At 41.7% G+C, this 14,266-nt stretch overlaps 1 protein-coding gene across 6 annotated transcripts in view; it reads left to right on the plus strand.

Moving 5' to 3' along the window:
* The window catches only part of LOC131400761 (carbonic anhydrase 5B, mitochondrial), a 36,013-nt gene that overhangs the window by 7,948 nt on the left and 13,799 nt on the right, over positions 1 to 14,266 (plus strand). For all 6 annotated transcript variants that reach the window (XM_058535485.1, XM_058535489.1, XM_058535487.1 and 3 more), the window contains 2 exons: positions 1,045 to 1,239; positions 12,255 to 12,452. In XM_058535485.1, coding sequence (XP_058391468.1) covers positions 1,107 to 1,239; positions 12,255 to 12,452 — 331 coding nt within the window. In that variant the 5' untranslated portion in view covers positions 1,045 to 1,106. The remainder of the gene's footprint in view (positions 1 to 1,044; positions 1,240 to 12,254; positions 12,453 to 14,266) is intronic.

Genomic DNA, 14,266 nt, shown 5'->3' on the forward strand with positions numbered 1-14,266 from the left:
GTGGCTGGTGTGCAGACAGGTGCGTGAGGTGGCTGTGAGGGTGAGAGATCAGCAGTGCCAGGGTGCACAGCCATGGAGCCGGACCACACTCAGGGTTACCTAGATGGTGTCCTGAGCAGCTGTCTGAACGCATCTCAGGTAATCACTCTAAGCACTCTGAAATCGAGAGTGGAGTGAATGTATAATCAAGAAAAGCAATTGTTTTTTCATTTCTGACCTTGGTTGCTCACTCTGTACAGGCATAGGAGTTCTCAGGAAAAGTGGATGAAGCAATATTGGGCAGGAGGAGAGAAGCATTCAAAGTTAATATTACCATAATTTCAGAACCCTATCGTGAATGCCTTGGAAAGCATTGTCTTCTGAGACTTTCACTGTGAACATGTGCGGGGTAGAGGGGTCATCAGTGCAGTCATAAAGGAGTATTCAAATTGAATCTACTTGTAGAATAGTTCATGATTAACCTTCTCCATTTTCCCCATGATCGAGGTACATAGTGTTACACCTAAAACTGGCAAAGAGTCACAGATTATATTTAAGCTTAGATTTCAAAACTGCCCATGACTATTTTTGCAGGATGTATCTTGGGTTTTTTTTTTTTAAGCAATCCAAATGCAGATGGATTTTTTTTTTATTCAGGCTGCCTGGAGGGAGCTTTAATCTTTGGTTAGTTCTTATATGTAAACACCATGCTGGACAATTAATTTGGACTTCGGGGAGTAGATGTTGTGTTTTTTTTTTTTTTAATTTTAAGAACGGTACTGTCAACAGTCTTTTCATTCTTGTGGATAAAGAGAATCGTTTCTCTGGACCTCTAGTATTTGCCAACTCAATGGGAAAGGCAAGGCGCCTGAGTCAGCCATCCGGACCCTGCCAATGAGGTGACCAATGAGTTTGAGGAACAAGAGTGAATACTGACTCTCATTTGGGTCTCCCTCCCCCAGGCGTGTACTAATAGTCTGAATGTTGTTGCCCTACTTAGAGGGGTCCACGTGCTGTCATCCTCTATTGTTTACAGCTTTTCTTCCTCTGTCCTCCTAACTCTAGGTCATTAGGTTCCTTCAAGTTATTTGGGAACTGATCAAGATTTCAAGCTAAAGACGGAGGTGATGAATCGCCTGAGGGTCATTCTCCAAGCCTCTCGGAGCAAGTCACCGTGGAGAAGATTCCAGATTCTGAGGTCCATGCCAGTGAGGCCCTGCAGCCTTTACACCTGCACTTACAAAACCCGGAACCGAGCCTGTGAGTACACCGCTGCCTTCAAGACAGTGAAAAGCTTGTTGTTTCCTAGCAAGCACGTGCGTTAAGTGTTTGTGGCTATGATGTCAGTGGCATGCCAGAGTGGGATCTTCTGCCTTCAGAACTGTGAGAATAGCTACTTGGTTCTCTATTTGTCTTCTAAAATAAATGTGGAAAGTATTTTTTTTCTAGCTTTATTGAGATATAGTTGACATATAACATTGTGTACAACATGATGATTTGATACACATATGTATTGCAAAGTGATTACATCAATAAGGTTTGGGAAGTTCTTTTCTTGACCAATTTTAACATGTTAAAATGATGTCATGCAGAAAGAGGACAAGGAAGATGTCCCAGTTTCAAATACTTTGGAACCTGCTCTTTACTGTTTGTTGTTAGCAATAGTCCTCTTACTAATGTTGATCCACAGACTGAGAATTATTTCTGTGATTCTTAGCGTTCTGAAAGTTGCATATTAATGTTTGCAAGCAGTTTAGTAGCTTCACACTCTGGAATATTCTTTCCTGAGTTACAAATTGCAGAGTTAATTCTAGCTGACCAGCTTGCCAATGTATGTTCTGCTGTAAACACAGAAGAACAAATGAGGCAGCAGATGGTCTTCCCTGACACCTCTCACATCTCAGCCCCCTCCTCGAAATACAGCTTACCATCCACGTCCCTGTGGTGCAAGGGATTCTCCACCGAGACATGGGGGATGGGTCATTCTGTGTTGTTGTGGGGCTGTCCTGTGCACTGTAGGGTGATTAGGAGCATCCCTAGCCTCTACCCACTAGATGCCAGTAGCTCTCCCACCCAGCTATAACAAGCAAAATATCTGCAAACATTACCAAATGAACTCTGGGGGACAAAATTGCCCCTGATTAAGAACCATTGAGATGTTAACAGGGGATAATGTGTGTATTTGTGGAGAGAGGAGTTTGAGTTTGTGGAGAGATGGAATGGCTAGGTATATCATTAAAAAGGAATTTTTCATATTTTCCATTATTTTAAAGGAATTGACACAGCGTGTTCGAATGTTGGCTTCCTTCTAGGTCTAGGTTTCTCCACTTTTTCTCTTTGGGTTTGCTCTCTTTTGACTCTATATGCACATAATAAAAAAAATAGGTGGGAAAGAAGTGCTTGTAAATTAGTAATGCTAATCTAGCTAAATCCATTGCCTTGAAACTGCTCCATAAATATATTCTTATTGTAAGTTTATTTTGTTTCCTCCAACATTGACTGTGTTCTCATTAAAATAAACTGGCCGGAGTCATAATAAATTTTTGGTTGCTGGGTGTGGCTTCCTACCAGCAGACCCACATCCTACTCGGACTGGCTCATTCTCAGTGCTGGCACTTTGCGGTCTAAGGCTTAAAATGGAAAAAAATAGTCACATTTATCTAGTTACTAAAGTTTTCCTTTTTTTAACAGGAAGTTGAAAGTTAAAGGTCTGAAATCCAATATGCTTATGTCTTTTGGATAGTTTGCTCCTTTTAGTGTTGACAAAAACAAAAAGTAGTGGTGGCTTAGGGATGTGGGGCTTCCCTTAATTCCTTTCCCACATCAGATATTCTTGTTTGTAAGTTACTAAGAAAAACAGGTGCCAGTCATGATTTGATTTTGCTTTTGGCAATTTCACTGCCCCTCCCTGTTTTCACTGAGGAGAATACCATGGTCTCTGTGCCCTGGGCCACTGAGCATAACCTGTTCCTAAATCTCAGACCCTCATCTGATCAATCTGACAATACTCATTGTTTCTGGAAGCTCAATACCCCAGCAGAAGGCCCAACGAGCACTTGTGACCAAGAATGATTCAAGATTGTTGAAAGAGAGAAAAGATAACGTGTACAGTCCTTAGCTAGTGCCTGCCACACAATGAGGATTCAGCGTTGGCAGCTACTTCTGGTACCACGATTATTATCATCATCATCATCTTTATCATCATCATAGGCTCAGTGCCTCCCTCACGTGTTTGACCATTTTTAAGATTGGCTGAAGCAGAATAAGGAGTACATGAAGGAGGAGGTTATGGCAAATTCAGAAAGCAGCGTTTCACTGGAGCCCTGCGCTCTGTGCTTTACCTGCCCTCCCCACCCTCCCCCAGGTAATTGGCTATCAGCTCACTTTGCTGTTGGATGTCATCTCAAGTAGCAGACAGTAACCGCTGACAGTCCTAACTTTGGGAACTAGTAATATGATAAAATAAAGATAAAAGCCTGCACCTATTACCCAAGATGAAGATAAAATCAATTTCACTTAGTGTATCATCTAGTGAAGTTTAACCTAATTGTCACATAAATTTAGAGTCAGAGTATATCAGAAAACAAAGCCCAACAGTCAACAATGAGAAAATCCAGTTAAACAATGAGTCAAAGACCTTAACAGACACCTCACCAAAGAAGATATACAGATGGCAAATGAGCATATGAAAAGATGCTCCACATCATAGATCATCAGCAAAATGCAAGTTAAATACCAATGGGACACCACTACACACCAATTAGAATGGCCAGAATGCACTGAAACATTGAAAACACCAAATGCTGACAAGGAGGTAGAGCAACAGGAACTCGCATTCATTGTTGGTGGCAAGGCAAAATAGTACTGCCACTTTGGAAGACACTTTGGCAGTTTCTTTCAAAATGAAATACACCCTTACCATACGATCTAGCAATCATACTCCTTGGTATTTACCCAAAGTTGTTGAAAGCTTATGTCCACACAAAAACCTGCACGTGGATGTTTATAGAAGCCTATTCATAATTGCCAAAACTTGGAAGCAACTAAGATGTCCTTCAATAGGTGAATGGATATATAAACTGTGGTACATCCAGACAATGGAATATTGTTCAGCGCTAAAAAGAAGTGAGCTATCAAGCCGTGAAAAGACACAGAGGAACCTTAAATACATTTACTAGGTGAAAGAAGTCAATCTAAAAAGGCTACATGCTGTATGAGTCCAACTACATGACTTTCTGGAAAAGGCAAAACTATGGAGACAGTAAAAAGATCAGTGGTTGCCAGGGGTGAGGGTGTAGGGAGGGATGAATAAGCAGAGCACAGGGGAGTTTTAGGGCAGTAAAAATACTGTGTATGATACTATAATGATGGTGTTGGGGAGGAAAAATTTTCCTTTTACCCTTCTATGTTCTCTGGCTGACCTACTAATTAAATTGACATAAGACAAATTAACAAGAAAAAAAAAAAGTTTAATAACATGTATACATGGAAGAGACCCCAGAAAACTGAGTAACTCCCCAAAATGGCTGAAGCCCTCACCTTAAATATTATCTTCAGCTAAGGACAAAAGATGTTGGGGGGGGGTAGTTATAGGAGGTTACCAAGAAAAGCACAGTAAACAAGGGTAAGGTTATTATGCAGATTTTAGTCTGTGCCTTCGCTATTGATAAGGATTTCTAGAGATTTAGAGTCATCCCCTCTTCCTTGTACAGAGAAGGAGACATTCTTACAAATGGAGATTTTCCTTATAAATGTAAATGTCTTTTACAAAGGGTTACTTCTATTAGGTTTCAGAGCTACTCCCATGTCTGCTGTTTCTTAAAAATAACTAGCCTAAAACAATCCTTATGCCAGAGAGACCTATTTTGGGGTGACAAATTCTACACCCCTACAATGGATTCATGTCATTATACATTTGTCCAAACCATAGAAAATACAACACCAAAAGTGAACCCTAATGTAAACTATGGACTCTGGGTGATTATGATGTGTTAATGTAGGTTTGTCAATTATAACAAATGTCCCACTCTGATGGGGGATGTTGATAATAGAGGAGGCTATGCATGTGTGGGGGCAGGGTATCTATGGGAAATCTCTGTACCATAAATAAATAAATAAAGCCTTTTAAAAAATTAAGCAGGAGATCTTAGATCATAAGAAAATTAATTTAATAATGTTAATTCCTTAATTTAATGAAATATAAAGAATATGATCTAGAATGGAAATGGTACATATTTGTTATTATTCCGGTGATTCTTAATATTCATGATCTCTCTACTTTTAGAAAGAAGAGATGTGCAACTGGCAATAGATGTTAGCTCAGAGCCGGTCTTCCTCAGCAAAAAGAGGAGGATTAGCATGGATGTTAGCTCAGGGCTGATCTTCCTCACAAAAAAAAAAAAAAAGAGCCCCTTGTAATTGTGTTAAGGGCCTGAGGGGTATCTGCAGCTACAAGGAACTGACAAATAGCCCTGCACTGACCACCGGGCAGCAGGGGCTTTGGTCTCCTGCGCTGAAACTGCATATGTGTGCTGTGCTCACCTGGGCTCAGCATTAGAGTGCCTTTTACAGCCCTGACGCTCTGAGGAGACAATTTGTGATCGTCCTCAACAACGTCATATGGAGCGTCCCTGTGTATCCTGTCACTGCACTAAGCCCTAGGCCTACCAGGATGCTCTTCGATTAGATGAGGAAGGAGCACATCTCAAGAAAAAGGACGGTTCAGGGCAAGGCACGGGAGGGAAAGCTGATGAGGGTGTAGGGCAACCACGCCCAGCAGATAAATAAAGTGAGCCATGCATACAAGCCATATAGGCAATTCTGTATTTTTTAATAACCACATTTAAAAAAGAACAAATAGTACGTCAATTACATCTCAATAAAACTGAGGAGAAAAAGAACAAATAAATTTCGTTCATTTGTGAAATTACTTTAATGATATAGCAAATATATAAGTGAAAATTTTTACTAATATATTTTATTTAATCCAATATATCCAAAATATTATCACTTTAAAGTGAAATGAATATAAGAAATAAATGAAATATTTTACATTCTTTGTTTTGTACTAAGTCTTCAAAGTCCCTAGGTGTTTTACATTGAGAGCATATCTCAATTTAAACTAGCAACACGGGGCAAGTGGCTACCATATCAGACAGTGCAGGTACAGAGAGTGGTTGTCGAGGAGTAACAGCAGACGAAGGGATAATTAATGTAGTGTAGGTTTGTCAGAGAAGTGGCTTGAACTGACCTTGAGAGCCTGGTAGGATTTTCAGAAATGAGAGAGAAACAGGCAGATGTGATCATGTGAATGCAGGAGATGTTCTGGGGTAAACCTGCTTGCCTGGTCGGAGAGAAGATGGGTGTGAGGTAAGGGGAAAGAGCCTGGGTATGACTTGTTTGGTTTTCTCTCTCAGTAAAATAAGCATTAAGTGCCTCCCTTGTGCCTGGTACCAAGTTCAGCCTTGGGGCTATAGAAAAAGTGGAGGACACAGGCCCCAAGGGCTTGGAGTTGACACAGGTCCTTTCAGCAGATAAAGCAAAGACACATTACCTGAGGAATGGTTGGGTGCTAAGTGGTGTGAGAGTGAATTCAGTGTGAGTTCAGAAGAAGGAAAGATCAGAGTGGTTGGAGAAAATATCAAGACCAGAGTTTGGGAAGATGGAGTAGAGAGGAGTGAGGAAGAAGGAAAAAGAACCGAGAGGCATGGTGTGAAGTCCAGGGTGTAGAGGTCTAAACTAGGCTGGTGGTCAGGGGCAAGGCAAGGAAGAGATAAACCTGAAAGATTTTTAAAGAAGAAATAATGTGGTGATCAGTTGGGTACTAGGAAATAAAGCAAAAAGGAGAATGAAACCTTTCCATCGGTGCTCTTTCTCTTATTCATTCAATCCACAAGTGATTGAAAGGCAGCTCAGTTCTGGATTGCAGAGCAATCCAATCAGAGAGGCAGATAATTAAGTGTAGATGTGTAGAGGAGGAGAAATAATTTTCCCTCTACCCTTCTGAGTTCTAGGCTGAGACCTCTGTAATAAAAGATAGATTAACAAGAGAAAAACAGATTTGTTAACATGTATACCTCATATATACATGGGAGAGACCCAGGAAAACTGACTGACTCCCCAAGTTGGTCCAAGCCATCACCTTAAATACCATCTCCAGCTAAAGAGGAAAGAAATATATAGGGAGGAGGAGGGGAGGCCAATTATGGGAGGTGACCAGGAAAAGCACAGTAAACAAGGTAAGGTGGTTATGCAGATTTAAGTTCTGCCTTCTCCACTGAAACAGAAGAGTTTCTGGTGATTGAGTCATCCTCCTCTTCCTGGTACAGAGAGGGAGACACCCTTACAAATGGAGAGTTCCCTCATAAATTTAAATGGCCTGTGGGGGAAGAGGGAGAATCCCCCTCTGCCCTTTCCCTTAAGGTTCTTATGGCTGGCCAAATAATTAACAAGACAGGTTAGCAGGAGAAAATAATACCAAGTTTAATAACATGTATACATGGGAGAAACCAGGGACAATGCCTTCCTCAACACAATAGCAGAAATTCTCATCTTAAAGACCATGTTCGGCCAATGACAAAGGAGGATGTTGGGGGTGGGGGGAGTCAGTTACAGGAGATTACCACTAAAGCACTGTAAACAAGAGTAAGGTTATTATGCAGATTTAAGGCCTCACTTTCCACATTGATAAGTTTCTAGAAATGAAGTCATCCCCCCTCTTCCCAACACAGAGAGGGAGATCCCTTTACAAATGGAGATTTCCCTTATAAATGTAAATGTTTGTCTGGCAACTCCTCGCAGGGCCATCCAGAGAATGTGGCCAGAGAGATAGAACTTCTTGTTGGTGCCTTTTCTATTGTAACATCTATTTTACATTATATTACAGCCATCAGATGGAAGATCTGTTCCAGGAAGGAACCACCATGTCAAATTCTTTAGGCAGTTAGTGGGGGAGGTCAAATGTCCGTCAGAGAAAACAATCAAGGTAAAGAGATAGATTTCAGGGTGGCCAAATCTTGATCTCCTACATCCCTTACAAAAAAGTAACTTCTACTCTTGTTTTCCGATCTTTTCCTGTGTCTGGTGTTTCCAAAATAATCAGCTCAACATAATCCTTATGCCAAAGAGGCATATTTGGGGGTGGCATATTCTGCTCCCCTTCACCACCCCCAAATATGCCTCTTTGGCATAAGGATTATTTTGAGAAACTGCGGACACAAGAGAAGCTCGGGAAACAGAATAGAAGTTACCCTTATGTAAGGGAAATTTACATTAGAAAGGTGGCCTGTACCAGGAAGAGAGCTATTACCAGAGATCACTTTTTCACCTGAGAGGCTTTCTGCATGGCAGAGCAAACTCGGTTTACCATACATTTCCTCTTCTCACCTTCCTGTGAAATTCCTTCCTCCCCATTGAAGCCCCAGACTGCTGCCCCTTTCCTTAGCTCAGGATTGTATATCAGCCTCAATTGCCTGGCTGCCTTTTGAGTTTCATGTCTTTGTGGGGCTCCCGTAAGTAAGTAGGGAATTAAAATTTTTTTCTCTTGTTAATCTGTCTTTCTATTACAGGGGGGTCTCAACTAAGGACCTAGAAGGGTAGAGGGAAAATTATTTTTCTTCCCCTACGGTGGTATATTCTGCTACCCTTCGTATGCATATAATTATAACTATACCTGTGTAATAAATGTTTTGAAGGAAAAGATCAGAGTGTTATGATTAAAAATTAAGAAGAGGGGTAGTATTATAAGGGGGTAGTCAGTAAAAATTTTACTAAGGAGATGACAGTTAAGCCCAGGACATAAAGATAATGGGAGCCAGCCCTGAGCTGAATGAGGGGAAATTGATTTCTGAGGAGGAGCAGGAACTGAGGAGCTAAGGCAGGAATGTGATTTCCACATTTCAAGAGCTAAAGAGGACCGCTCCCCGCCCCCACCCCCTGCCTCCACCCCCAGGGCTGCAGACATAGGGTGGTACAAGCACAAAATAAATCAAAGCCAGGACTAGTCACATAAATAAATAACTAAAACCGAGCACATCCTCACTATGGAATCTAAAGGGTTTTTGTCACTGATACCTTCCTAATGACAGCATGGCATCGCTCACTTAAACCATGGTTGATAAAATCACTATCTCTATTTCATTTTCCCCATACAAGAAGAACCTGAAAATGAAGGCTCTGTGGTCAGAACACTTAATCATCTTCCTATTTTGAGGGAAAGTATGAGCAACTACCAAGAAATCATTTCATTCTGTATTTGGTTAAAATGGAGGAAGAGGAAGGGAGGAGAGAACAAAAATGTGCATTTATCTTTAGGAAAACAAGCCCTTGGCAAAAGCTGGCTTCATGAAGGGAACAGTGACCAGGGGTCCTCTAGTGGAGAGATGATCTGGGTTCCTAAAGAAGGAGGTGGGTGGGGGAAAAGAAAACCTTCTGGAAGCTGAACTTGTGAACCGAAGGGCATAAACTGATAGAAGCATTATGGTATAAAAGAGCAATTGCAGGATTAGGCCCAGTTTTCTTGGGCTGGTGTTTTCGTGGGTGTGAGAGTAGATTCTGGGCATTTCCTGAGTGAAGTGGGTAACGATGAAGGGTGAAAGAGGGCATCATCTTAGGGATCTGCTCATTATTCCACCTTCCTCCTGGTCTTCACAGGAGACCCTCGTGAGTTGGTTTCGAAAAGTGATTCTCAAATCCTCATCCACAGTCTGAGTATCTCAGAGGGGAAGAGGTTGCAAGGTCTTTTTGTGCCGGGCATCTTTAAAACTGAATCAGGGCTGTTCTAGGGGTTTCAAAAAGTTTAAAAATATCACACAATTAATCAAATACAGCTTTTTATCCCAACAATAGCAGTTGGATAATCAATACTCAAATTAAAGGACATATATTGAATAAGGCACTACAGGGCAACAAAAAAAAGAAGGAAGATATGGCTCTTGCCTGCAAGGAATTTGCATTCTAATCCGATTATAATATGACTGTGTTGTACCAATTCATATGCATTTTCCATTTTAGATTTCTGAAACAGAAAGTACTTGTTCTCTAATATAAGTTCTTGTTCTTCACAGGTTCTTTTATACTAAGGGAGAAAACCCAAAACATTGGGTTCAGACCTCTCTAGAGATGAGTACTGTGTTATATTAAAAAATAGAAAGAAAAAAGAGAATACTCTGAGTTTGCCTGTACCTTTTTAGCTGTAGACCAAGATTTCTCAACTTTGGCATTATTGACATTTGGGGCCAGATAATTCTTTCTTGTGGGAGCCTGTCCTGTACACTGTAGGAGGTTTAGCTGCATGCCTGGCCTCTGCCCACTAGATGTCAGTAGCACTCTCCTCTAGTTGTGACAACCAACAATGTCTCCAGACATTGCCAAAGGTCTCCGGGGGGGGGGGGGGGGGGGGCACAGAATCGCTCCCTCCCTTGAGAACCACTGGTCTAGAAACTGCCTGGAGACCTCTATGTCTATTACTGCTGGGGCACTTTTGCCAGAAAAACAAGGTTAAGATCTTGAACTTCCAGCTTTGGGCAGCTACCTCAGGAAGAGAAATGTCTCCTCTGTAAGAGTAAACCAGAGGCAAGTTTCTGTTTGTTTGTTTTTATGAAGTGACGGCCGGTGACCCTGGCATACACAGGGGGCGTTGACTGGGTAGCAGCTGCCTTGTCACTTTCTCAAATCCTTAGACTCATTCTTAGCGGTGGGGTGAGGTGCAGAGGGTCATTGCAATGATTTATGTCCATCCATATTTCTTCTAGTTTTCCTCTTGGTCTTGGTTCTACCCATCTGTGGTGTTTTTAAAGGGCGGAGAACTGGAGCACCCCAGATTATACACGTGGGTTCTATCCATCATGCATGGATGTCTCAACAGCTCTATCTGTGTCACAGGAAGTCCACTGAGATTTATCAGGGACTTGCCACAAAGACCTGGTGCTTGACTCGGGTAGAAAAATCATCAGTGATGTCATCAGTGCCCATGTGGGACAAATTGTGCACGTACACCTTCATATATAATGTCCATAGCTATGCATGTGACAAACAGAACTCCAGGGACCTTAGCAATGCTAAGATTCTACCCAGGTTTGCAGGATGGCTGCCTAATCCTCACAGTTTGCTTACATGGAGGTGAACTCAGCATACACACTTACATGGGACCGTGTAATCCCTCCAATGGGATCAATCTCTCTGGTTCTCTTCCCTCTGACATCCTTCTCTGCTGTGATCCAGGAAGTGTCTGCGTGTCTCCTTAAGGGCTTAGATATCTCTGTGTCCCCTATTTCCCCCTTTCTCCTCTATGCTGTGACACGGCCCTAAAACCCTGAACATCTGACTTAGATTTCTCACACTAAGAAGAAATTACTCCTTTTCTTCCCAGATTCATGGATATCCTTCTTAATTCTTCCAAAACCCTGGTGTGCCCCCATCTCACCTGGAAGCCTATAATATTATGTTGTGTATAGGATTCCAGAAATTTTCAAGACAGCAAGCTGAATTATAGGATGCATGCCACACAAGCCTTCATTTCTACCAGCCAACCAATTAAAACCTTACCATGTTTGTCCAAAAATTGTTCCCCTCTTCCCCCGTTTCCTTTGTTGAAAATAAGTTCAGTATTGAAAATGTCATTAATTTGTATTTGTATTTAAAACTGGTTTGGCAGGTTGGGCTCAGAAAATTATCAATAAAGAAGAAACTCATTTGAGAATACCCTATTTCCAGGGGCTGGCCCGGTGGCGCAGCGGTTAAGTGCACATGTTCCGATGCGGCAGCCCGGGGTTCGCAGGTTCGGATCCCGGCACGCACCGACGCACCACTTGTCAAGCCATGCTGTGGCAGCGTCCCATATAAAGTAGAGGAAAATGGGCACGGATGTTGGCTCAGGGCCAATCTTCCTTAGCAAAAAAAGAGGAGGACTGTCATCAGATGTTAGCTCAGGGCTGATCTTCCTCACACACACACAAAAAAGTATACTCTATTTCCACATGGTGCTAATCTCCACGCATTTTACTGTTATCACAGGACTGGGTCTCACTTGGTTTAGGTGAAGTTAGAAGCTCGACTGAGTGGCTCTAGTTTGACAAGACAGCAGAAGCCTGCTTCTCTGCAAGCTGCTCTCTGACCCGCTTTGTCCTCTGCTTTAGTCAGTCGATTAAGCCCCTGAGCAGCTAATTCCTAAGACTCTTCGATTCCATCAGCCTCGACAGGCTCTCCACAACTGGAGTTGGCTGGTGTGTGATCCCAGATGCTGGACATCTTGATAGCCCGGATGTGCTTTCTCCTAGTGCACCCACTCTGGGAGAGCGTGGACCTGGTCCCGGCGGGCGAGCGCCAGTCGCCGATCAACATCCGGTGGAGGGACAGTGTCTACGATCCCGGCTTAAAACCACTCATCGTCTCTTATGACCCGACCACCTGCCTCCACATCTGGAACAACGGGTACTCTTTCCTCGTGGAGTTTGAAGATTCTGCAGATAAATCAGGTGAGAGCCAGACTGGTGGTCTTGTCTGGAGTTAAAGGGACAGTTTCATGTCAGCACAGGCCACATCACACTGCCTCCATGCCAGCAGGAACCTCTCCTGTTAGCAGCGGCATGGGACTCACTGGACTTCCTTTTTCAATGTAGGAAAAAAGTTCCTTCTAGTTTTTAATGCACATTTTCTTCTGTTAGTATAGGTAGTATTTTTTTTTTAGAAGTAATTTTTTTTTTTGAGGAAGATTGGCCCTGCTCTAATATCTGTTGCCAATCTTCCTCTTTTTCTTTTTTCTCCCCAAAGCCCCAGTACATAGGTGCGTATCACAGTGGTAGAGCTGTAGCTCTTCTATACGGGACGCCGCCTCAGCATGGCTTGATGAGCGGTGAGTAGGTCTGCCCACAGGATCCGAACTGGTGAACTCTGGGCCGCTGAAGTGGAATGCGTGAACTTCACTGCTACGCCACTGGGCCAGCCCTCATATTTTTTATTAATAAATATATATATCTTTATGTATAAATTCTATAATTGATACAGAAGATAGGGTGTGAAATTAAAGCTTTGTCCGAAATTTATTTTGTATGGGTGTATCGAATATGCTAATTTTCTCTGCTTGCTGACTTTACAAGACATGTCTATATTAAATAGTAATACTATTTAATCAGATTTAGCTGATCAGATTTCAGTACCTTTGAAATGGGGCAAAAAGAATACTAACGTATGCATGAGGTTACAGTCTTAACAACTAATTAAACCAGTCATATATTAGAAAAATGGAAACTTGTGTTCTATTAATTTTAATTAATTCTATTAAATTAATTAATTTAAACAATGTTCTACATTAAAAGAAACACAATTTAAAAGAGATTTTTAAATTCAAATATTATATTGCTTTTGAATCTTCTCTTTTTTCCAACCTACCCAGATATAAACTAATCTGCAGAATTTGAAAGTTTACCTGAAACTTTTAGTGTCTATGGAAAACAGAATGTGATTAATTCTATGCAAGTTTCTTTTTTTTTCCAAACCGAATTTGATGGCATCAAATAGTCCTAATTAGTATGAAGTAATTATTATTTGAAATAGTGTATCTTAAGGAGTGGTTATCAAGCAGTGGCAATTTTGCCTTCTCTTCCCCCCAGGGACTGAGGACACTTGGCAGCATTTGTAGTCATTTTCAGTTGTCACAACTGGGGAGTGGTGGTGCAACTGGTATCTCGTGGGTGGAGGCCAGGAATGCTGCTAAAGATCCTACAATACACAGGACAGCATTCACGAAGAGTTACATAGCCTAAAATGTCAATAGAACTGAGATTGAGAAACCCTGATCTAAAGGAACTTAGTTTCCTGTTATGAATATGAGGAGATGAGTCTGTGAAAGTGTTAATGAAGTAAAAAGTGTGACTGGAAGCATAAATAGAAGTGTTCACTCCTATATGTATCCTGGCTGTAGGATTCTCAACTGTATCTTGGTTTTCTTTGCATTTTCCTAGTGATGCTCTGATACTTAGACATGGCCCTCTGGTCTAACTGCAAACAGACTGCTCCTCCAGTGGGATCAATCTCTCTGTTCTCTTCCCTCTGACATCTTTCTCTGCCGTGATACAGGAAGTATGAGTCTCTCTTTAAGGGCTTAGGTGTCTGTTTGCCCCCCATTTTCCTCTTTCTCCTTCATGCTATGACACGACCCTAAACTCTTACATCTTACTTACATTTCTCAAACTAAGAAGAAATTACTCCTTTTTCTCCCAGATTTATCAGTATCTCTCTTAATTTTTCCAAAACCAAAGAGTGTGCCCCCACCTCAACTAGAAGCCTATAA

Source organism: Diceros bicornis, chromosome X (genome assembly GCF_020826845.1).
Source record: "Diceros bicornis minor isolate mBicDic1 chromosome X, mDicBic1.mat.cur, whole genome shotgun sequence".
Taxonomy (NCBI): Eukaryota; Metazoa; Chordata; class Mammalia; order Perissodactyla; family Rhinocerotidae; genus Diceros; species Diceros bicornis.